At 36.7% G+C, this 23,525-nt stretch overlaps 1 protein-coding gene across 3 annotated transcripts; it reads left to right on the top strand.

The window, feature by feature from the left end:
- Positions 1–383: 383 nt before the first annotated feature.
- Positions 384–10,954, top strand: LOC131146965 (U-box domain-containing protein 32-like). Of its 3 annotated transcripts, none has more exons than XM_058096864.1 (9): positions 384–525; positions 636–897; positions 1,666–1,787; positions 2,084–2,205; positions 3,046–3,150; positions 4,723–5,101; positions 6,902–7,429; positions 9,383–10,132; positions 10,463–10,954. In XM_058096864.1, exons 1-9 carry the CDS (start codon positions 460–462, stop codon positions 10,643–10,645), a joined length of 2,517 nt encoding a protein of 838 aa, XP_057952847.1. In that variant the 5' UTR covers positions 384–459; the 3' UTR covers positions 10,646–10,954. The 3 variants fall into 3 exon arrangements, with proteins under 3 accessions (XP_057952847.1, XP_057952849.1, XP_057952848.1); XM_058096866.1 differs by having other exon boundaries at positions 427–525; positions 643–897; XM_058096865.1 differs by having other exon boundaries at positions 428–525; positions 619–897.
- The last annotated feature ends 12,571 nt before the right edge of the window (positions 10,955–23,525 follow it).

The following is a 23,525-nucleotide window of genomic DNA, read 5'->3' as shown; positions in this document are numbered from 1 at the left end:
AAATTATTTTTAATTTTTCATGTCTATCTATAATTTAAGTCAAATTTTTATTTTATGTAAAAAAAAGTGTTTATATTTTTTTGCCATAAAAAAAAGAATTATAAGTAATTATAAATTGTTCTGAATTTATGTGTTAGATATCAATACCGATTGATTACATAATACATAATACTTTTAACTTACTATTAATTTTTAATTAATTAATTTTATAATTTTTTAAAAAATTATAATTAACAATAAATTGGAGAAATCTACAGAGACTATTACAAAAATAATCCAATACCATACTGATTTTATAATTTTTAATGTCCTAATTTATAAAAAGAAAAAAGAAAAAAGAAAAAAGAAAAAAGCTACCTTAAGAGCACCCTCTTCAAAAAAACATGCAATTCGCTAGTGACAGAGAGTTAGTGTGACCTTGTTTCTGTATTCTTAGTGTTTTTCAGTCATGTAGAATTAATGCGTTTTACATGGCTGCTTTGTCATCCCTGTCCCACAGCCAATAGCAACCAGGAAGAATCATTGGTAATGTAGTAAAGTTGTTCATCAAAAAGCTTTAAAAGTTTGTCTTTTTTTTTATTCTACCTATGAAAAATTGACGACCCACATGATCGATAGAATGAACGCATGATTAGGTTGAAGATTTTCATTATAGACTGCGAAACAAGAAAGGACTCGCTCAAAGTTTTGATCGAGAAATAGCAATCTTCAATATGGGTAATAGTGTTGAGGAGATGAAGAAGGAGCAGCTGGGTGATGTTGGGGACACGGTATTTGTTGCCGTGGGGAAAAATTTGAACGAGGACAAATCAAAGCTTGAATGGGCTTTGAAGAGCTTTACTGGGAAGAGGATATGCCTTCTTCATGTTCATCAGCCACCCCTATCAGTCCCATTCTGTAATTTCCAAGTTCTTGTTTTGAAAGTTTTCGATTTCTATTTCTTTTTCCGGGATTGATTGATTGGTTACTGTGCTAATATGGGGTTTATTTGCTGAGATTTTGATTTGGGTATTCGAGGCTGGTACGTTTTGGATTGAGTTTTGGTTGATTGGATTCTCAGCCTTGTTTGGTTGCTGAGAAAATTGAGGAGAAAATTAAGGGAAAAAAACTAGAAACAGGGAAAAGAGAGGATGGGGTTTTGCATCTTATGCTTAATCTGGTTTTGTTTTGCTAAAAAATATAAACTTGAATCACCTAGGCAATTTCCTGTTTATGGTGGACCGGGTCTTTTTTCCTTCCCTCTCAACTTAAAAATGAAAATTTTAGCTTTCCAAAGTTTGATTTGTTCTATTTCCTTTTCTCTCTCTTGAAAATTTCAGCAAACAAACAGATCCTAAAATTTGGTTGTTTTTAATTTAGTATTATACCCCATCCTGGGTGTCTAGAAGTCATTTTAAAGTATGTATTGGTTCCGGGAAAGATATCTGTCATTTCAAAAATCGGTGCCCAGCTTTACGTATTTTCTTACCTTCAAATTGGATTTTATATTATAAATAATCGTGAAAATTGAGTATAGCTGGAAATTGCAACCATAAAGTTTGATTTCCATTTCCATCTTTTATGCTCTACTTCGGATTTAGTTATCTTGCTTCTACGTTGGTTCTTTGATGATCTCGGTCGTACATTTCAATTTATGGCATGTTGATTTTTCCCTTACATATGCAGTGGACGGAAATTCCTTGGCCTACAAACTAAAACAGCGGGCATCAAAGGCATTCCTGGAACTTGAAAGACAAAAGATGCACAAGCTTTTAAATCAATACCTTCACTTTCTTTCCCATGAAGGGGTATTGTTTCTTCCCATGCTTTCCACGTTGAGTTGGTTATTTTTGAAGTTCTGGATTAGAGTTAGGCCATTGGCCAGGTAGGAATTTTTTTTTAATTTAGTTTAACGAATACTTAAGAAGCATGGGGATATTTGTATTAACTTTTGGTAGTTATTTTTGAACTTTAAAATCTAATTGAACTCTCAGATTTTGTAAGAGTTCAAAGTCTGAATCAAGCTTACTACATACAGTGGTGTTGTTAAAGAGTTGGCTTTACATTATTAAATATCACCATTTGTTATTGTGTATTTATGCAGGTGCTGGTGGATAAAGTGTGGATTGAAATGGAAAGTGTAGGGAAAGGCATCATAGAAATGATTGCCCAGCACAATATTAGATGGCTTGTCATGGGTGCAGCATCTGATAAATCCTATTCCAAGTATGAACCATTTGTTTTACTTACCCATTGTTCACAACCATTGTGATACTGCTGTTTTTATTTGTGAAGTTATTTGGAGCCTGTATTTCAAATCCACTACTGATATGCAAGGGGGCTTCTTGTTGATACTTTCTCAGTTTCCTTGCATTGCAATGGAAAAAAATTGTTATTTAAATTAATTTTGAGACAGGTTAGTTAGTATTGGTTTAATTGTTAGCTTTGGAATGAAGTCTTACAGTATCAAAAGAAGATCTCGGTGAACATTGAAGCATGTTCCTGACACGGTGCAGCACTTCTTTTATTAGTTATTTGATGTCTTTTTGAAGGGAAGACTCTGCATATCTAGCTCCCTAGGTAGAAGTTCCTTTAGCAAATAGGTAGCGATTTATAGTATCTCCTGGTATATACCTTTCAGTACCAGTGATAGATCATGACCTGCTGCTAGTTTTTGAAGTTCCTGACGAAGCAAATTCAAAGTTTTAGAATGATTGGAAACTGAAGTTGGTCATCATTTAAGGGGTGATCAATTGACTTGAGATTGAGGGTCAGTGCGTGAGTTAAAGGGTATAAAGATCATGACTTCTTTCTTAATGTGGGAACTCCAAGATCTTGAATAGAGCATAAACATGTGACTTTCGTAGAAGCTATGGTGCATGCCATTCATTTCTCCAATAGAATTATGTTTCAGCTATGCTCTCCAATATGGATTGGTCGTTGAATTTAAAATAACCTAGCTAGGAAAATGGCAATGGATAAAAACTGAGGACTACAATTCTATTGAGACTTGCAATTGTTTTCATGTTTCTAAATTTGCTGGCTTGAAACTGATTAAGATTGCAGGAAAATGGCAGAGCTCAAGTCTAAGAAAGCGATCATGGTATGTCAGCAGGCTTCAATTTCCTGTCATATTTGGTTTGCTTGCAAGGCGTGCCTCATCTATACAAGGTGTGTTTGACATCTTAACTCATAAGTATTTGCTTGGGGTTAGTTTAGCTTACACGGGGAGGACTTAAGCAGGACTTGTTAAAAAATTATATCGTTGGCCTTGCAATTTTCAACTGGTTCAAAGTGTTTTTTGGAACAGCCTGACTAATAATTGATGTAGGCATACCCTCACTAGCCATCTGTGCTTTGGACCAGTAGTTGGTCTACTCAAGCACGCAGTATATATGCACTTGCAATTTTGCAGTTTGAATTGACTTGATGCTCTTTAATGAGCTCCATATGAGTCTAACACCCTTCTGCAGTAATACATGCAGTAGCACATAAACTTTAATCCTAAATCTTAACACTACATTTGATTTGCAAAATGAAATCATATGGGTATGGAATATAATCCGAGGCAAATAACTGGCAAAGTTGGTGCAATTCCTACTAATATAGAATAGATTAGAAATAACTATTCCCAAATTTCCCCATGGAATCTATTCCTTTGCTATTCCATGTTTGTTCGAATAAAATCAACTTTTGCAATGTCACTTGGCTTAGAATATTACTGCTTTTTTTTTAACATTATATTCCGATACAATAGTCATTCCATTCCCACCCTATTCTATTTTGTAAACAAAGCGTACTATAAATGTTAGGGCCCATTTAGTTGTGGAATACTTTTTTCATTTGCCATTTTTATTTTTCCAAGGGATTATAGAACTTTCAGCTTATTTTTAATTTTTTTTTTCTAATTACAAAATAGACAACTTATTTTTCAGTTTTTTAAAAAATATGTAATTTGGGATGTAATGAATTTTGGAGCTTGGATTTGGATTTTTGTGGATTTGGAAGAAACTAACAATTTTATACTATATTGAGTCATAATCCACACAAATCAAAATCCATGATTCAAATTCCATGCTCCAAAAGATAGAGCAAGAGGTCATAAATCTAGAAAATAATTAAAAAATTTGTTTTCCCATTTTTGAATATAAATTTTGAAAATTGGATAACAAGATTGCATATTTGTAATTATTTGAAAAACTAGAAATGAGAATAAAACTATTTTTTCTTTATTTCAGCGTTAGGAGATTGCCCCTTTCTTTGTAATTATCTCTTCTATGCATTCTTGAATTTTTTTTCTATAAATTTTTTTTTTACAGTTATTGTAAAACTGAAAAAATAGTTAACATTTTTTTTGTTTTTGCAAGTCTTTAGAAAATTATAATGGGCAATGAAAACTGTTTTCCACAACTAAATGGCCCTTAATCACTTTGAGGGGCCTTTCCCCTTTCTATTTATTAATTGTGGGTTGGGGGGATTGCTTGTCATTCGTTGGCATAGAATTATGAAACTGAAATGAAACAAAATGATTGCTTTATTATTTTCAAAGTCCAATTGCTGCCTTTGCATCACAAATCTCCAAGTTGTGTTTAACAGGATGTTGAAGTATCTGATTTATATTTTGGCATAAGCATACTGTTCATATATATGCTCTGCCTAAAGTACAATTTCTAGTTTATTTTCTGTCATTATCATAGACTCTGCATATGCTATCTTGCCACTAATGTAGCATTTGAAAAATAGGAGAGCTAAAAAAATTGAAACTGAGGTAGAATTTGCACATTCATCACTGTTCCGGGATCCAGATACAGAAAGTAAGCAATTAAAGAACTTGAGACCAGAATCTGCTACACTGGGCAAGGCATCTCTAGTAGGGATCACTAACTCCGATCATGTTTGCGGAGCAAGATCTGTTGACAGTGGATCTCAGTTAGGGAGCACCACAGCATTGGCTACAACTCAAAAAAGTTCAGGAACAGCTTTGCTACAAGGCTGTGAAAAGAATTCTGAGGATGCTGATGTGTTGGGAGGACTATCCAGAGAAATCAGTTCTCAGTGCTCCATGTTTTCAAGTTTGTCAACAGAAGGGGCTGGCAGTTTGACTGTATCACTAACAGATGAGGTGTGGTAAAATGGTTGATCTTTAACCTCATTGTTTGGATACCAAGTTAATCTTCATCAATCATCACCAATTATTTTGCTGGTATGGTAAGATATGTTTTTCGTATGGGAACCATTCTTGTGTGTGATAATATTCACAAGAAAAAATTAAAATATCCAAAAAGTAAAAGTTGCCAAAATGAGAATGTTAAGGTGGATGAATGGCATGAAGTTAAAAGATAAATGAAGGAATAAACATATTCATAGCGAGTTAGGCATGACAGCTATGGACATTAAGGAAGGGGCGGCTTAGATAGTTGGAGATCTACAATGTATGCCAAATAGTGCATGAATGAGGAGTGAGTTAGTTCTTGAAGGGTTAGGCAGACCTAAAATAACTTGGAATGAGATAGTAAGGATTTAACCGCCTTCAAATTGTCAGAGGAAATTGCTCATGACCATGTAAATTGTCGGTAAAGAATTCATGTAGCCGATCCCACCTAGTGGGACTTTAAGGCTCATTTTGTTGTTTTTTCTTGTTGGAAGTTAGTATATCTCCTATTCTCTTATTTCTAGATTCATTCAAATCAATAGTGCAGTCTTTTTCAGTTTGAAGCATTTAGTTAATATGAGGTTTTTGTTAGATAGGAAAAACTTATGGACAAGCAGCTAGTGAAATTTATTATAGATTAGAACATGACATAATGGATGCTAGGAACTCAAAGTGGTCCAGATTTGAAGAATCAGTGAAGCTATGGAAAGCAGAAGAGGATGCAACAGAGACCATACCCAAGGCAAAACACATATTGTATCAATGAATATTTTTCATTACTAAATGTGCTGGGCAAAACTATCACTTTTAATTTTATTGGATGACCTTGATGGAATCCTGTACATGGAAATGATTAATTCTTTCAAGACATATATTTGCTCCTTGCACCATGTGTGTGTGTGTGTGTGTTTGGGTAATGAGGTTAAGCCTAGGCAATAAGCATATTACTCACATGGAAATGTGCAATATTAAAAATCAATTAATTTTAAATTTCTCATCTCACCGTCACTGGAAAGTGCATGGCAAAAATCTTGGCCTGGTCAGAGCATCCCAACTTCAAATTTTTTTTGTTCTGGATAATGATTGTTATTTAATTATTTTAGCTTTTTAGTTTAAACTCCAATGGCAATGGTATTACACCAAACTTGTCACTGGTTTAAGCCATGGAAACAGCATCTTCACGGGATTCAGCCAATTGTCTTGATCGTGGGATATCATTGAGAAATAAGAATCCGTGTTATCAAAGTATATCCCGCGATTATTTCTAGTATGGAATGAGTCAATCATCCACTTTGGTATCTTATTGAACAAAAATGGTGATATTCTTCCTCCATTGATCAAGAATTTCCATTTTTGGGAAGTATCATGATCATCCACTAAGAAGGGTTTCAATTTTTTACTGTGGAGGCATGACTGCCTGCATCATTCTCTTCTAAACTCTTTAATATGGCATGAGAGCATAGTGTTCTTGCTTTTTGTTTAGTTCAAGTTCTGACAGACTGGTTTGAGTTTCAATTTAGTATTTCTCTTGTTGTGTGCTTTTGTGCTTTCTCCTTGTAGCATGTGTCATTCTCACTAAGGATACTGTTTATTACTGTATAAAATCAGTGTGTCAATCAGACATTAAAATTAATATTCTCTTCCTGTTATTCGCTTATATTGCAAACCTATTATTTATACACATGCTACACTTGCACGTGCACGCACAAATATGCGCATATACTGGCCACTTTTTTCATCAGCAAACCACCAATCTTTATATGCACACAGGCCAATACATCAGAGAGATTATATGCTAAGGAGATGAACCAGAGAAAAGCAATGGAAGTACTGCTATCAAGTGAAAAGCAAGAGGCAGAATGGATCAAGAATCAGCATGAGAACTTAAGGAAAGAACTCCAATTGGTCCAGGACCAAAGGTCAGTGTTGGAGAGTCGAATTGCAGAGTCCCACTGTACCATGAAGGACTTGGAGGATAAGATCTTTTCAGCTGTGGAACTGCTGATAACCATGAAGAAGAAAAGGGATGAGCTACGAATAGAGCATGGAAATGCAATTAGAGAAGTCAAAGAGCTAAGAAAGTTGCTGGGAAAGGAGGCTTCGAGATTGTTTAGGCCACAAATCTTGGTGTTTTCTTTCCTAGAGATAATTGAAGCAACCAAACACTTTGACCCATCACAGAAAATCAGTGAAGGGAAATATGGAAGTGTTTATAAAGGGTTTCTTCGCCACATGCAGGTCGCCATAAAGATGTTACCCTTTTCCGGCTCACTAAGTGACTTGGAATTCAGACACAAGGTAATTCTTGTCCAGAAATATCTAGACGAATGATTCTTTTTACTCACCAGCCAATTTTCAATCAAAACCATACATTCAGTAGAGCTAACTATTGAAGATCATTCATGGTTTGATCTTGACCATAACTGCAAGAGCTAATTGCTTTTGCTCACCAACCAGCTTGTCATGATTTTGGGACTTGCTGTATTCAAGGTCTTGCCTTCATATCATATGGTATGGATTATTTATTTTGGTAGTCTGATCTGAAACACATTGCAGTTGCATAAACAAGCATTTAATGTGTTCTTGTTTTCTACACCACCATCACTGTTGCTTACACTAATGATAAGTCCTTAAAATCACATCAAGAAGTATGTATTGCATTTTCAACTGTTTCTTGTACATATCCACGATTTTAAGTGTTCCAAACTTCCAATATAAACTGCATGATGGACAACTTACTTACTCATATACACTTGGCCCGTTACCTGATTGAGTACTAACATAATGATCTGATCATTGACCATCAATTTTAGCAGCAAAATTTGGCTTTTAATATATATTTTTGAAAATATTTTCGTTTTATTTTTGCAAGTAAAATGGCTAAATTGATCTATAAAATATTGTACTTTTTATAGTTTAATAAAATTAAAACATTTTAGTAACTAATGTTATAAAAAAATTTATAAAAAATTATTAATTAGTAGATATTAGGAATTATCAATTATAATAATATTGGAAAAAATTTAATATTATTAATCATTAGGGGTTATTACATCATAAAATATTGTGTATTGGGAACCTAGTGTCTGTTGCCCAATAATAAGTCAAATAATATGTTTACATGTTAATATTTTATGAGGCAAAGTTAAGCTCTCTTCCTTCTCAAATGCCTAGTATGAATGACTTATCATGCCTAAGAATTTGCCCAATGCCTTGGCTGAATTTTTTTTCCTAGATATTTTAATATATTCTTCCTAATTTCTTCTTTCCCTTTGTGTTTATTTTTATTTTTTATTTTTTTGAGTTGATGGAGGGAGGATTGGAGCTTGTCATGAGGTTATTGGGGTGAAGTTGGATTTTTGATATGTTTTTTTTCAGTTTTTTGTGATGTTCATGACAAACTAATGATAACCTTTAAAAATTTATTTCTAAGATTAAGCAATTTAATTGGCATATGACACTAAAACGTTTACGCCCCCACAACCTACAAAATAAAAAAAGAGTTATATTGATAGTAGTAAAATACCTTTTCCCTTCAGTTGGCATGGAACAGGAGCAACTGAATTTGAAGTGAAGGCTCCAGTTCCAGCACTATTATTTTAGTTACATTTTATAGCAGTGTTCTTTGGAATTAAAATTTGAATTTCATTCTTCCCATTCGAACATCAAAATAAAAAATAAAAAAATAAAAAAAAAAGTCTACAAAAAGGGCAAGAATTTCAAATTCCACAAATGGAACTCCAAATTATTATTGAGCTTGTGTGGAACTTGTCAAGGATGAATTTACTAAATAGTTATGTTCCTTGCAAGGTGCCAAAGTTGACCATGCAGTCATATCTTTCATGGCTTTAGAGCTTTATAACTGCAGGAGAGCCTTGGGCTAATGGTAAGGCCGAAGGGTGCTACATCCAAACTTGGATGGTTACATGTTTATCATGGAAACAACCTCATTAGATGCAGAAAAGAAGTAAGGCTGCATATATGATGGCCTCCCCATGCCCTGATGTGTTGTAGGAGCCTTGTGCATTGTGTGATATTTTTCTTACCTACATATTCTGATTGCTTGGTCTGATGACAATTGGAGTATTTATCTGTTCTGAGACATTGATGCTTGGTTATTATACTGACACATATACTATTACCCAATCAAAGATTATTGGTTCGAAACATAAGTAACCGGTTACAATTTTTTTTCCTTCTTGAAAAGAATTGCAGGGTTAATTGACTGGGGTTTTGTGTTTTACTTTTCAGGTAGAGGTTTTGAGTAGGATTAGGCATCCAAACCTGGTTACTTTGGTGGGAATCTGTCCAGAATCGGGGTCGCTTGTCTATGAGTACCTCAAGAATGGTAGCCTTGAAGATTGCCTAGTCCACAAAGGCAACACTCCCACTCTTTCATGGCAAATTCGAACACAAATTGCTTTTGATATATCTTCTGCACTTATCTTCCTTCATTCCAATAATCCTTATATTGCCCATGGAAATTTAAGAGCCTCCAAGGTCCTCCTTGACACCAACTTTGTCGTCAAACTTGGTGACTTGGGCATCTTTCATATACTCGCACAAGGTCAAAAACCAACCCTTACTCAATGGAACAAAACTAACCCGAAGGCTACCTCTATGTACCTGGACCAAGAATTCCTTGAGAATGGAGAGGTTACTCCAGATTCAGATGTGTACTCATTTGGAGTTATACTGTTGCAGCTTTTAACAGGGAGGCCAGCCTTGGGGATAGTGAAGGTCATGAAATGTGCGCTAGAAAAGGAAAATTTTAATGCGGTGTTGGACTTTTCAGCCGGGGAATGGCCACTTGAGCAAGCAAGACAATTGGCTAACTTGGCATTATGGTGCTGTGAGAAAAACCAGAAGCAGCCAGACCTTGTGTTGGAGATCCGGACTGTGCTGGAGCTGATGAGAGTTTCAGCTATTGCATCGGTATCATGTTTGGCTTCAAATGAGAATCGTCGGATACCTTCCTATTTTGTCTGTCCAATTTTGCAGGTAATAATAAAGTATGTTGCTTAATAGTATTGTATTTTTGTATCAAAATGGTCGGCCTTACTTTGTGGGAGTATCACACTATGTAGTAAAAAGTTCTCTTTCTCTCTCTCTCTCTCTAGTATTCAGATCATAGGAGGTTTTTTAAGCTTTAATGCTTTAATGGCTTCCTAAAAACTGGTATACAGTGTTCTTTGTACCTAAAAAAATTAAGTTACTAGATCATGGACCAACAATGTATATATAAACCTCAACAGAAATGACAACTGGACAACTGGAACTCGAGTGTTGCCTTCTGTACTTTGACCATCGTCATTGTATTTGAATTTGCAGGAAGTTATGAAAGACCCACAAATAGCAGCTGATGGTTTCACATATGAGGCTGAGGCAATAGAAGGATGGTTTAGCAGTGGGCACAACACTTCACCCATGACAAATCTCAAGCTGGAGCACTGCAATTTACTCCCCAATCATGCCCTTCATTATGCAATCCAAGAATGGCTGCAACAATCCTGATACCTTTTGTGATTACACTGTTCTTTTACTCATACATGTAAGTCTGTTGGTAAATATTTCATACTAATTTGGCCTTCACACCACTTTTATTAATATATGAGGGTGTATACGTCAGATCATTGCCGATCTAAGTTGGCATACTTACATTTCTAGGGAAATTGATTGTATAAATGAGGCTATAGTGCCAATTTACCGAATAGTAGCAGGATGTATGGTACAATTTTTTTATCACAGATCAGTGTACATAGCTTTGGTATTTAGAAGATACGGTGACGCTTCATTTTTATATGATTAAGTGAGGTTATTGTACTTGTTAGATTGCAACAATAACTCAAATACGCTGGTTGCCGTTGACATTTTTGTTTGTACAAACTAGGTTAACTATGTAAACTTGTGAACTTAAGTTTTAACAGTAACTCTCCTGCTTGTGGACCTAAATTTTAAAGTTATACTACAAAAACTTTGGTGTTTGCTTTGTATTGTTTAGCCTACAAAAACCTTATTGTTTGCTTTGTATTGTTTAGACTACGAAATTTTAGAGTTTGCTTTGTATTATTTTTCATTTTTCTTGTTCATCTGCTTAACTTACTGGTGCATTTGGTTTGATACCTGTCCATAACGAATCAGCATCAGAGCCTTGTTTACTAGATTATGAATGAGTTTGCCCTTCCCCGACCCTGATTGCCTAACAGAGAGAATAGGTACTGCATTCCACATCTTGAGATGGTAATTGTAAAGTATGTTATTCATGTGTTAGATCACAAAACTTTATTCAATGGCTAATCAAGATGGGTGCATTTTTAACTTGGATCTTTGTGAATGGAGAAGGTACCAATGGTTAAGGATGAATCACAATTACTCGTGCTCGATTGCATCTATAACACAAGATTTTTCACCATGTCTTGAATATTGCTACATTGCAGTAATTAGAGTCCTAACCTCATCAATGGAAAAAAAGCCTCGCACATGACATTGGCTTATGAGCTAAATTATTTATATCTTGGCTTTTGCTTTGTGTTATATTTCGTTTTGCTAATCATTTGTGTTACTATTTCATTCATAATAAAAATGGTATGAAGCCATACTTGCACATTGCGAGGTGGCTTTAAAGCATAATTTTGTGCTTAATCACGACACCAAATTCACTGTCTTCTGTCCTGTAAAAAGCCTCACCGATAAAACCGCACCCGCAAACAAAAGCTTCAAAGTGAAAACAATTAATGTTTTGGCCATTTTCTTATTATAACCTATTTTTTCGCTACCTAATTGCTTTACTATTGTATTTGTTCATAATAATGAATTGGCATTGGAGCCCTAGTTGCTACCTTCTAGTTGTGAGACAGATTGTAAAGCACAAAATCCCTTGCTTAAAAATTGCAACACTAGATTTAATCCATGCAAGTCTAGATATGTGTAGTTCTTAGCTTAGATGGGTTTTGAAGATGCATTGCTGGGGATGGTGAAGGTGCAAGGGCTAGGAAGAAAGGGAAAAGATGAATCACAAAGTTTTCACTCATATTCATTTGCACCTTTATTTTGTGTAAGGTCTTGAATTAGACTTTTGCTACTGTTCTATGGCATAAGTTGGAGTCCTAACGTATGAAAAAAAGCCCCACTAACAAACTTCATTTGAAACAACACCTGTGCTCCTTTAGATAAATGTGATAACTCTATTAAAGGCCATTTGGTGAATTAAGTGTAATGGTTACAAAATTGGAAATTTTAGACGGGAAATGCGAGGATGATCATGCTTAGTGTTCCTTCGTGTACCAACTTTAGAGATATTAATTCTACTAGAAGATGTTCAATCAATTTTACTATCAAAAGAGATGATTGATAAAAGAACATTTGCTAGTCTCTCTGAAAATTAGGAAGAAGGCTTAGCTGTTTGGGGGGGGGGGGGGGGGTGGAACTAAAGAAAAAGATTTCTTTGACAAATAAACAAAAGTTTCTATCAAAATATAGAGGCAACGACCTAATCATTAACTATTATAAGAACAAAGGACACATAAAAGCTACATGTTTCAAACAGAAAAAAGTAGAGAGTATAATTAGTAAAAGGTTAAAAAAATATAAGAAGAAAAGAAAAGATATTTGTTGAAGTCAGTGTTGTGGATGATGATAACGATGGGGGCATTTTGTTAGTGAATTATGGTGGAACCAAACTTTGGCATGAATGAATTTTAGAGTTTTCTTGTTTCTATTACGTGTCCCAATGAGGACGTGTTTTCAATTTTTAGAATCCATTGACAATGAAAGTGTGTTGATGGGGCAACAATGTATCTTGCAAGATTATTGAAATATGAATAATTAAAATTAAAATGTTTGATGCTGTTTAGAACATAAATAGTTGTGAATCTCATTTTCTTAAGAATGCTTGATACTAGTAGGTACAAATACACTAAGAAAATATTAGATACACTGGTTGTAAATATTGAATCTAACATGATTTCTGTAGTAATCCAGAAAAAAAAAAAGATTAATTAATTATTAAACTATTACATTAATTAAATAAATAATTAATAAAGAAGGAATGGTGTGGAAAAAAATTGAAATAAAGATATATATAAAGTTATATATGTACATATATATATATATATATATATATATATATAACTTTATAATATTAAAAAAAATATAATGGATTGCATTAAATGCAATCCAATATGATTGAAATTGTGTGCAATTGAAATGGTTCAATTTCTTTAGCTTTGGAGCCTTTTCCTCTCAATTTCTCTCAGGCTCTCTCACGCTCACTCTCTCTCTCTCTCTCTCTCTCTCTCTCTCTCTCTCTCTCTCTCTCTCCTTCGTTTCTCATTTTCTCTCTCCTCAATTTTTCGGTAAATATTTAGCCGATCAAAAATCAAAGAATATCACTGGACTCCATTATCTACCATCGACTTTTCTACTGAAATGGATTTGTCGTAAGAGCGACGTAAGTATATCTTCTGGGGTAAGGTAAACTATTACTCTTACCTTAGTTTTTCTTAAATTTTAAGTCAAATTAATGATCGGACACCATCGTAAAAATCTAGGGATGATACTTTACAAGTCTAGCGGAGCGGATTTTTCATGGGGTCATTATAGGCATAGTCCCAAAACTAGGATAAAGAGGTTATTTAGAAATTAATTATTATAGATTAGCAAATATTAAAATATTATTTTATTGGGGTTGATTTGATTGAATCAGGGTTCGAGTGAGCGCCGCGAGTATAATTTTGGGAACCTTACAGGCGTGGTTCAGGAAATCAGGTAAGGGGGAAAAAAATTATATCAATATTTTATTAAGGTGAACTAGTTATTTACGAGCATATGAAACCTAGTATTTACCTTATGATTTTTTAGAACGGCCTGAGTACTGGAAAATGATGGTTTTGTTTAAGGTTATATTTAGATAATTGCGTATGACATTAAATTCGTATGGCATGAGAACAATTTTTCCTAATAAATTGAATATGAATTTTTGTGGTATTTGAGTTTGCATGTGGGAATGTTTGAAATGATTATGACATGATGAATGAATTGTTATGTTAGACTCCTATGTGAAAATGTATTGATCTGTTGGATTACTGTGTGGGAATGTATTGATCTGTTGGATACCTGTGTGGTAATGCATTGATGCATCTGTGTGAATTAATTGGTATGGTTACTCATATGCATCTTGATATAACATTGACATGAGGAGGTTGTTATATTACTTAGATATAAATCACGATATAACATTGGCAGGTCGAGGAGCTCGTCATATTGTCATTTATATGGGGTAGGATATTGGCAGGTTGAGGAGCTTGTTCTACTGATGTACTACGGGTAGGTCATGGGGATTGGATACTAATGAATAGTGGTGCCTATGTGGGTCACGTGTTGTGGAAGCTCGAGTGGTGCCTATGTGGGTCACGTTATATCCTGTGTGGATAATGACACTTGTGTGGGCCATGTTATGTATCATGTGTGGATGGTGGCGCCTGTGTGGGCCATGTTATGTACCTTGTGTGGATAGTGGCGCCTATGTGGGCCACGTGTAGATAAGAAGTAAGTAAGCGTCTATGTGCGCCACGTACTAATATGCACGCAGTTGCTTTATGTGGGCCACGTACTGAGGACATTGGAAGGCGAAATATAAGTTGCATGATTCTTGTGTGGATGTGTTGTGCGTATATGAATTTAATTAAAACATAATAAAAATGGTATAATATATTGTGAATGCATGTGTGTGCATGCAGCGAGATAAACATACCGCCGAGGGCTTGCTGAGAAAGGCGAGTGCTCTGATAGGTAGTTTCTTGGTATCAGTGTAAAGGGATGTTACCTATATGGGCGAATAAACATCTCGATCCTCGTAAACCTTCGCCTTTAAAAATAAAAATAAAGATGTGTATACTGGCGGCGAGAGGTAATTCTTCGCCTGAGGGCTTACTAAGTAAGGTGAGTGTTCTGGTAGGTATCTTTTGGGTACCAGAGCAGAGGGAAGTTACTTGTATGAGTGGGTAATCTTCCCTATCATCAGGGACTTTCGCCTGCATAAAAATTAAGTACTTGTGCATATTGGATGTGTGTATGATATCAAATGTCAATGATGTTAATAGTGATGCGTTTTATTAGCTATTATTGATATTATATGAGAAGCAATCTATTTTGATATATGTATATATATTACAACTCATCTGCCACACACTGTTATAATTTATTCTACCCTTATTGAGAAGTGTCTCACCCTAGTGGATTATCAACTTTTCAGGTTCTTCTAGAGATCGAATTTGAAGGCCTGGGTTGGGACTGTTTTTGGTAGTTTTCTTTTTGGGGTAATGTGAGATATTAGTAAATATACATATATATTTGTACGGGGTATGTTTTAAATGCTGGTTGTAGATACAGATATCTGGATGTTGTAGTGTTCAATTTTGGGATGTGATATAGAACTCTGGCATTTATTTGAGGTTATTTATTTATATTCCGCTAAGTGTATGTTAATTATGGTATCAGAGATGGGGATTGAACAGCGTGACACTTGGATCTCACCTAGGGGGCTCAGGGCGTCACAATTTCGCCATGTTATATTTGTTGTATGCACATGATGTACCTAATAATTTTTCCAAGTACATTAACAAATGTAAAGTTTTAAGAATTAGTCAAAGTACTCTAGTTGCATGAAAAGTGAAAATTCTGGAAAGCAAACTATATGTTTTGCATGATTCTACAATTATTGATGGTGTTGTTTCCTAATTTTCTTTGATCCACTTAGGTATCACCAAGTTATGGCGTAGTGATCCAAAAAATAAAAAATAAAAAATAAAAAAATTAAAAAATAATAATAATAATATGATATATTAATATAATATATATAGTTAGGTAATCCGGAAGAAGAAGAAGAAGTTTTTATTTTTATTTTATTATTATTTATTTATTTATTTACATAACAGAAGCCTCCCCCCTGAAACGTCTCTTCCTCTCTCTGTCTCCGTCTCCGTCTCCGTCTCCCCTCATTTCTTGATGGGTATTCAGCTAATCGGGAAACGAAAGGTGTCGTTGGATTCCTAACTCCGACGCCGATATTTCTATTGAAGCGGATTTGTCTTGGGAGCGGCTTAGGCACCACTCCTGGGGAAAAATATTTTTTTCCTATTTTCTCAATTTTTCCTTAAGTCTGCAGTTAAATCGACGATCGGACAATACCACGGAGTCTTAGTCGCAATCGTCGTCATTTTGGTAAGAATAAATTTTCAATTTGGGTTTTCTAGACCCCACTCCAAAACGAGAGTGAGATTTGAGAAAATAAATAAATTGGTTATATTTGAGGGTATAATTATTGATTTGGAATTTATGAGCTTAGAAAATATTAAAATAATATTTTATTTAGGGTTAATTTAATGGAATTAAGATTTTTGATTTAGGACTCGGGTGAGCGCCACAGGTATTTTTCGGGATCCTTGTTGGCGTAGTTCAAGAAACAAAGTAAGGGAAAAAATATATATTAAATTAGAATTTTTATAAATTTAATGAAAAATGAATTGTGTTTTATATATATATATATATATATATATATATATATATATATATATATATGAATTTTACTGTTAAATAGTGTGATATGAGTTAATAGGAATTTTGTGTGGAAAAATATGTTATATGTAAGATGTAATAACTCAAAAAAAAAAAAAAAAAGGAAATAGAAGATTAGTGGAGTGATTTCCAAAAAAAAAAAAAAATTAATTAATTAATCGGATTAAAAAAAATAAAAAAATAATTAAAATTTATTTTTATTAATACAAATATATTATTATTAATATTAATTAAATATATTATTATTATTATTATTACCCTCCTAAAGCTTGAAGCTTCAGGAGGTTTCTTTTCTTCTTCTTCTTCTTCTTCTTCTTACACGCACAGACACTCTCTCTCTCTCTCTCTCTCTCTCTCTCTCTCCCTCTCTCCTCGATTTCGTGACGGATTTTTGTCCGATCGAAAATCGGAAGATACCGTTGGACTCCATTATCCGCTCCTATCAATTCTACCGGAGCGGATCGATGGTAGGAGCGGCGTAAACGTATCTCCTGGGGTAAGCTAATTTCCCCTTTTTCTTTAATTTCTTGCAAAATATAAGCTCAATCGACAAACGGACATTACCATGAGAATTTAGGGATGATTCTCTACAAGTCTAGCAGGACGAAATTTTCGTGGGGTCATCGTGGGCAAAACCCCAAATTTGGGGTATGGGGGTTATTAAGGGACTTATTTTTAATAAATTAGGATTAATTTAGAAATGTTAAAATATTGAGCATCTGGAGTTAAAGTAGGATTTCTAAAATTTAGGGCCTGGGTGAGCGTCTTGGGGTGTAATTTTGGGACTTACAGGTTAAATTAAGAAAATTAAGTGGGCTGTTAAATGTTAATTTAAATATTAATTTAAGGTATATGGAGCTTAGGGAAGGTTAGATGAGTATTATTTTGGAGAAATAGATTAATTAATCTAGGGAAATGCAAATTTCAGGAGTTGAATTTCGAGCGCCAAGGGCGTAGGATCTGGGGGTTAACGAGACTCTCAGTAAGCCAGGTAAGGGGAATAAATTATAGTAGTATTTTTAGAATTACTGCTTACATTAATATGTGAAAATGTGCTTATGGTATTTTGTCTGGAAATTATTACGATATAATATCAGATAAATTGTGTGACATTTGAGTAATTTATTGTGATATTTTGGAGTGTAAAATATAACAATGCGTAATTTTTGAGAAAATATTGAAATAAGAATTATTGATGTGATTAGTGAGAAGTAATGAAATATGGTATTTATATGTGAGTGGAAATATTTTGCCTGAAAAATGAGATTTTGTGAATTATAGATATTGAAAAATAATGAAATGTGGTCTTTATTTGTGAGTGGAAATTATGTGCATGACAAATGCGTTTGTACAAATTATTGATATGAGTATTTTGGGAAAATGTGAAAATATGTGAAATACGATGTATATTATTACGAGATGATAAAATGTGCACAAAAAATGATGAGAATATTTATATTGAACTGAATTATGATATACTGGATTATGATTGATGAAATGCCAATACCGCATAATGATTGCGGGTATGTGGTAGTAAACCCTGTTGGATGGTTATGATATTGAGCACGGTACTTTTTCTAGTGGTGTTAGTGCAACCACACGGACTCTTGGAGTGTGTGGCGTGACAGTCAACTGTGCCATTTTGTAGGGTTGTTGAGCCCCCTGAGTTCGGATCAGGGTTATAGGTCGGCCAGTCGTACTACAAACGCGATATGTGATATGATATTTGATCTAACCGGGTCGGCCAACCGCGGTTAGATCTAGCCTTCGGGCCGCACAACCTTGACCATGGGGGGAAGCATGACGTGAATAGAAAGTTCTTCAGGGTGGCCATGAGTTACAGACACGATGTTGGTATTTGATACCAAGGATACTCATAAGCCGGAAAGTAAAATTGGAAACGGAAAGTGAAAGAATGATAAAATTGGCTAAAATGAGAAATGAAAGAAAGAATGGAAATTGAGAAATAAAGAATGTTAAATATGAGAAATGAACTGTGTGAGTTAATGACATAAATAATTGAGGCGAAGTGAAACTCTCCGCCTGAGGGCTTACTAAGTAAGGTGAGTGCCCTAATAAGTATCAGATGTGGTCATGCCCGACTGCATAACGTGTTAGGGCAAAGAGAAGCTACCTGTATGGGCAGGTAATCTTCCTTATTCTCGGGAACTTCGCGGATAATTATGTGTTGAAATTATTGAATTTAAGAAATGGTTTTAAAGCTTATAAAACCTTGTGTTGTATATCTATATGAGTATGAGAATGTGTATATTAGTGTATTTTCTCAAATGAAACGATGGTTTGAAAAGTAAAGCATGTTATAACTGAACTCATATGGCCACACACTGTAAATAATTTATTCCTTCTTATTGAGATGTGTCTCACCCAATTTATCTAAATTTTTTCAGGGAACATAGACTGACCGGGTGATAGAGCTCAATGATAGTAGGGAGTTGGAACCCTGATATATAGGGTGAGTTTGGACTTGGGTTGTATTGTTTTTGGGTATGAGATAGTATTGTGTATATGTGTATATTGATACTCTGGGTATTGTATTCTGACTGATATGTATATATTGTTTTCCGCTGTTAGGTTGTATAATAAGATACTTTTTACCCGGTACCCAATGCGGGTTGGGTCGTATGAATGATATTAGGATTGTTGACGCGCCAATTTGTGGGTGTTGTGGATGACATGTAATTATATATTATTATTGGAAAAAAAATTGTATGAAAATCGGGGCATCACAGTTTGGTATCAAAGCCTAGGTTACAAGGTTCTGTAGACTTTAGTAGACAGTGGAATGCAATACCAGAGTATAGGAGTGGAATTTGAGAAAAATAGGTGATAAGTAGACTGACATGTGAGTTAGTGGTTGTTTAAGGGTGAGGTGAGAATTTAGGGTTCGATCTTGCGGCCTAGAGACAGGGGTACCGGGGTTGTTTCTGCGTTTTTCCTAGGGTGGCGACTTCAGGAAAATCATTGATACTATCGCCGGGTCTTTGTTTCTGAGTGGTAAGACTGAATCCTAAATGAGGATTAAGGATATGGATAGAAGAATAATTTATGAGTTATTGTAGGGTATGGGTTGTGTGATAATGATTGTATGCTGAGATTAGTTGTTTCCTTTGCAGGATGGATCAGGAGAACAGTAACACGAATGCGGGAGGTGATGGAGTAGGACCTTTCAGTATGAGTGGTGCAAACCCTGACGCAGTGTTGCTTAGCATCACTCAGCAGGTGATGGTTGAGATGGCCAGGAGTTCGGGGGAGAGGAGCTACACGATCGAGCAGTTTACACATATGCGACCCTGGTCTTTTGCTGGAGGAGCGGACCCACTGGTAGCAGAGAACTGAGTTCAGGACATAGAGGACATACTGCCAGTCCTCTCATGTACAGACGAGCAGAAGGTATTATTTGCCACATTTAAATTGATCGGGGAGGCAAAGCGCTGGTGGAGGTTAGTGAGAGTATTGGAGGAGCAAAGGCCGAATCCTATAGTGATGACATGGAGTCGCTTTAGGGAGATTTTCTTTGAGCGATACTTTCTCGCTACGGTCTGGAGCGCAAAGACATTGGAGTTTCTGTATTTGACACAGGGGTCTATGATGGTGCAGCAGTATGCAGCGAGGTTTGTTTAGCTGTCCCGATTTGGCCTATATATGGTGCCAGATGAGGAGAGGAAGGCGAGGAAGTTTGAGGAGGACCTAAGATAGAACTTGTATGAGCAGGTGGTAGGTTTTCGAGCTCAGACCTTCTCGGAGATAGTGGACAGAGCTGCAGTGATTGAGAGAAGCATACAAAGAGGCGCAGCAGTTTAGAGCTAGAGGAAGAGGCCTGCGCCTTCTGATTTTCAGGCAGGGCCCAGTCGAGGGCCGTGGAGGAGATATGATACCAGGGGAGGACGATGACAGGGAAGAAGGGAGGAGGAGAGCGAGTAGTACAAGGCAGACATATGCCCCCTCCTTGTCCCAGATGTTTAAGGAGGCACCCAAGAGAGTACCGAGCGAAAGAGGTTGTCTGCTATCAGTGCCACCAGCCTGGGCATATCGCGAGAAACTGTCAGGAACCACCAGCGGTAGCGGCTATTCCTCTACCATACAGAGGAGGCTATAAGGCACCTCGAGGTGGACAGTAGAGGAATACTGCACCGGTGCGAGTTTATGCACTGACGCCGAGAGATGCTGAGGTGGCGGGAGATGTGGTGACGGGTATGGTTTCAATAGTGTCATTTAAAGCTACTGTTTTGTTTGATTCTGGGGTGACGCATTCGTTTATCGCCCACAATTATATTAAATTGTGTGGGTTTGAGCCTCAGCAGTTAGAAATTAGTTTGTCTTTTGCTACGCTGATTGGGGCTGTAGGGGTATGTAGAAAGGTACTCAGGGATTGTCCAGTGGATATTCAGGGGAGGTTTTTGTTGGCTAATTTGGTGGTTCTAGACATGCATAGGTTTAAGGTAATCTTGGGTATGGATTGGCTAGATGCCCACTATGCTAGCATTGATTGCCATCAGAGAGTGGTAGTATTCAGACCTCCAGGGGGACAGGAGTACAGATTCGTGGGATCACGTGTACGCACCCCACCTCAATTATTATCTGCTATTCAGGCACGTACGTTGCTATCAAAAGGCCGTCAAGGATATTTAGCTTGTGTGAAGGCAGTATCAGAAGAGGAACTGAGGGTGAAGGATATCCCAGTGGTGAGGGATTTTCCTGCTGTATTCCCCAAAGATTTACCGGGACTACCTCCTGATCGTGAGGTAGAGTTCGTTATTGATCTGGTTCCGAGGACAGCGCCAATTTTGAAGGCGCCATATAGAATGGCACCGATAGAGTTGAAAGAATTGAAAGAGCAGTTGCAGGAGCTATTAGATAAGGGGTTCATTCAGCCCAGTGTGTCGCCCTGGGGAGCACCGGTTTTATTTGTGAGAAAGAAGGATGGGTCGATGAGGTTGTGCATCGACTACCAGGAAATAAACAAAGTGACTATCAAGAATAAATACTCGCTCCCGCGTATCGATGATTTGTTTGACCAGTTACAGGGGATACAGATCTTTTCGAAGATAGACTTATGCTCTGGGTACCATCAGGTGAAAGTCAGGGCAAAAGATGTTTCGAAACGGCATTTAGAACACGATATGACCATTATGAATTTCTAGTTATGTCGTTTGGTTTGACGAATGCTTCTGCAGTGTTTATGATTTTGATGAACAAGGTTTTTCACTAGTGCTTAGATCAGTTTGTGGTAGTATTTATTGATGATATACTAGTGTATTCGAAGAGCACAGAGGAGCATGAGGAGTATCTGAGTATAGTACCTCGGGTATTGCGAGAGAAGAAGCTTTATGTGAAGCTCAAGAAGTGTGAGTTCTGGCTAGAACAGGTTACCTTCCTTGGACACGTCATATCTAGGGGTGGTATTTCTGTTGATCCGAGTAAGATTGAGGCGGTAGTAGACTGGGCACGACCAAAGAATGTGCTCGAGATTAGGAGTTTCCTAGGATTGGTTGGGTACTACCGCAGGTTTGTTGAGGGCTTCTCTAGACTGTCAGGTCCTTTGACCAGATTGACCAGGAAAGGGGTGAAGTTTGAGTGATCTGATGAATGTGAACAGAGCTTCCAGGAATTGAAGCAACGACTCATCACTGCGCCTGTGTTGACGATTCCTTCAGGAGAAAAGGGGTTCGTAATTTACAGTGATGCATCCCATAAAGGGCTCGGATGCGTGTTGATGCAACGAGGGAGAGTGATAGCCTATGCCTCACGACAGTTGAAAGAATATGAGAAAAACTACCCTACCCATGATCTGGAGTTGGCAGCAGTTGTTTATGCCCTGAAGATTTGGAGGCACTATTTATATGGGGGTAGGTATGAGATATTGACTGATCATAAAAGCTTAAAATATTTATTCACGCAGAAGGAATTGAATATGAGGCATAGGAGATGGTTGGAGCTAATAAAGGATTTCGACTGCACTATCAGCTACCACCCAGGAAAGTCTAATGTGGTCGCTAATGCTTTGAGCCTAAAATCAGTGGATTCATCTGTATCTGCAGTGGAGATTCAACATCCGATTCAGATGGATCTGGAGAGGCTCGGTGTGGAGCTGGTAAAGGGCGATCACCAGGCGTTCATTGCTGACTTGGTTTTGCAGTCGACTCTATAAGAGAGGATTAAAGTAGCTCAGAGGAATGATGCAGAACTAGTAGAGCTTATGGGAATCGTACAGGATGGTTAGGAACCAGAGTTCAGCATCTTAGATGATGGAGCCTTGAGGTTCCATACCAGGTTATGCGTTCCTGCCGACCCTAAGGAAGTGCATCGGTCCCTATATACTGTACATCCTGGTAGCACTAAAATGTACAGGGATCTTCGAGAGTCCTTCTGGTGGAGCAACATGAAGAGGGAGATAGCTCAGTTTGTGGATTAGTGTTTGACGTGCCAGCAAGTGAAGGCTGAGCATCAGAGACCGGCGGGATCGTGACAGTATTGAAACAGTACCTGTCACCACATCTCCTGCCACCTCAGCATCGCCCGGTGTCAAAGCAAAAACTCTGGCTGGGGCCGTATTCCTCTGCTGGCCTCCTCGTGGTGCCTGGTAACCTCCTCGTGCAGGTCTAGGAATAGTACCAATCTATGTCGGACACTTCCTCATCATATGTCCTGGCTCCCCACACCTGTAGCAGACACCTCGCCCAGCACGACACTCTCCCAGGTGTCTCTTCCCGCAAGATGGGCAAGCGGGAGATGGTTGTGCACCCTGGAAACCATGATTCCCGGTCTTCTGTCTCTAGTTTCTATAATAGCCACCTCTCTT

Source organism: Malania oleifera, chromosome 13 (assembly GCF_029873635.1).
Source record: "Malania oleifera isolate guangnan ecotype guangnan chromosome 13, ASM2987363v1, whole genome shotgun sequence".
NCBI classification, from domain to species: domain Eukaryota; kingdom Viridiplantae; phylum Streptophyta; class Magnoliopsida; order Santalales; family Ximeniaceae; genus Malania; species Malania oleifera.
This window is presented reverse-complemented; position numbering and strand designations above follow the sequence as displayed.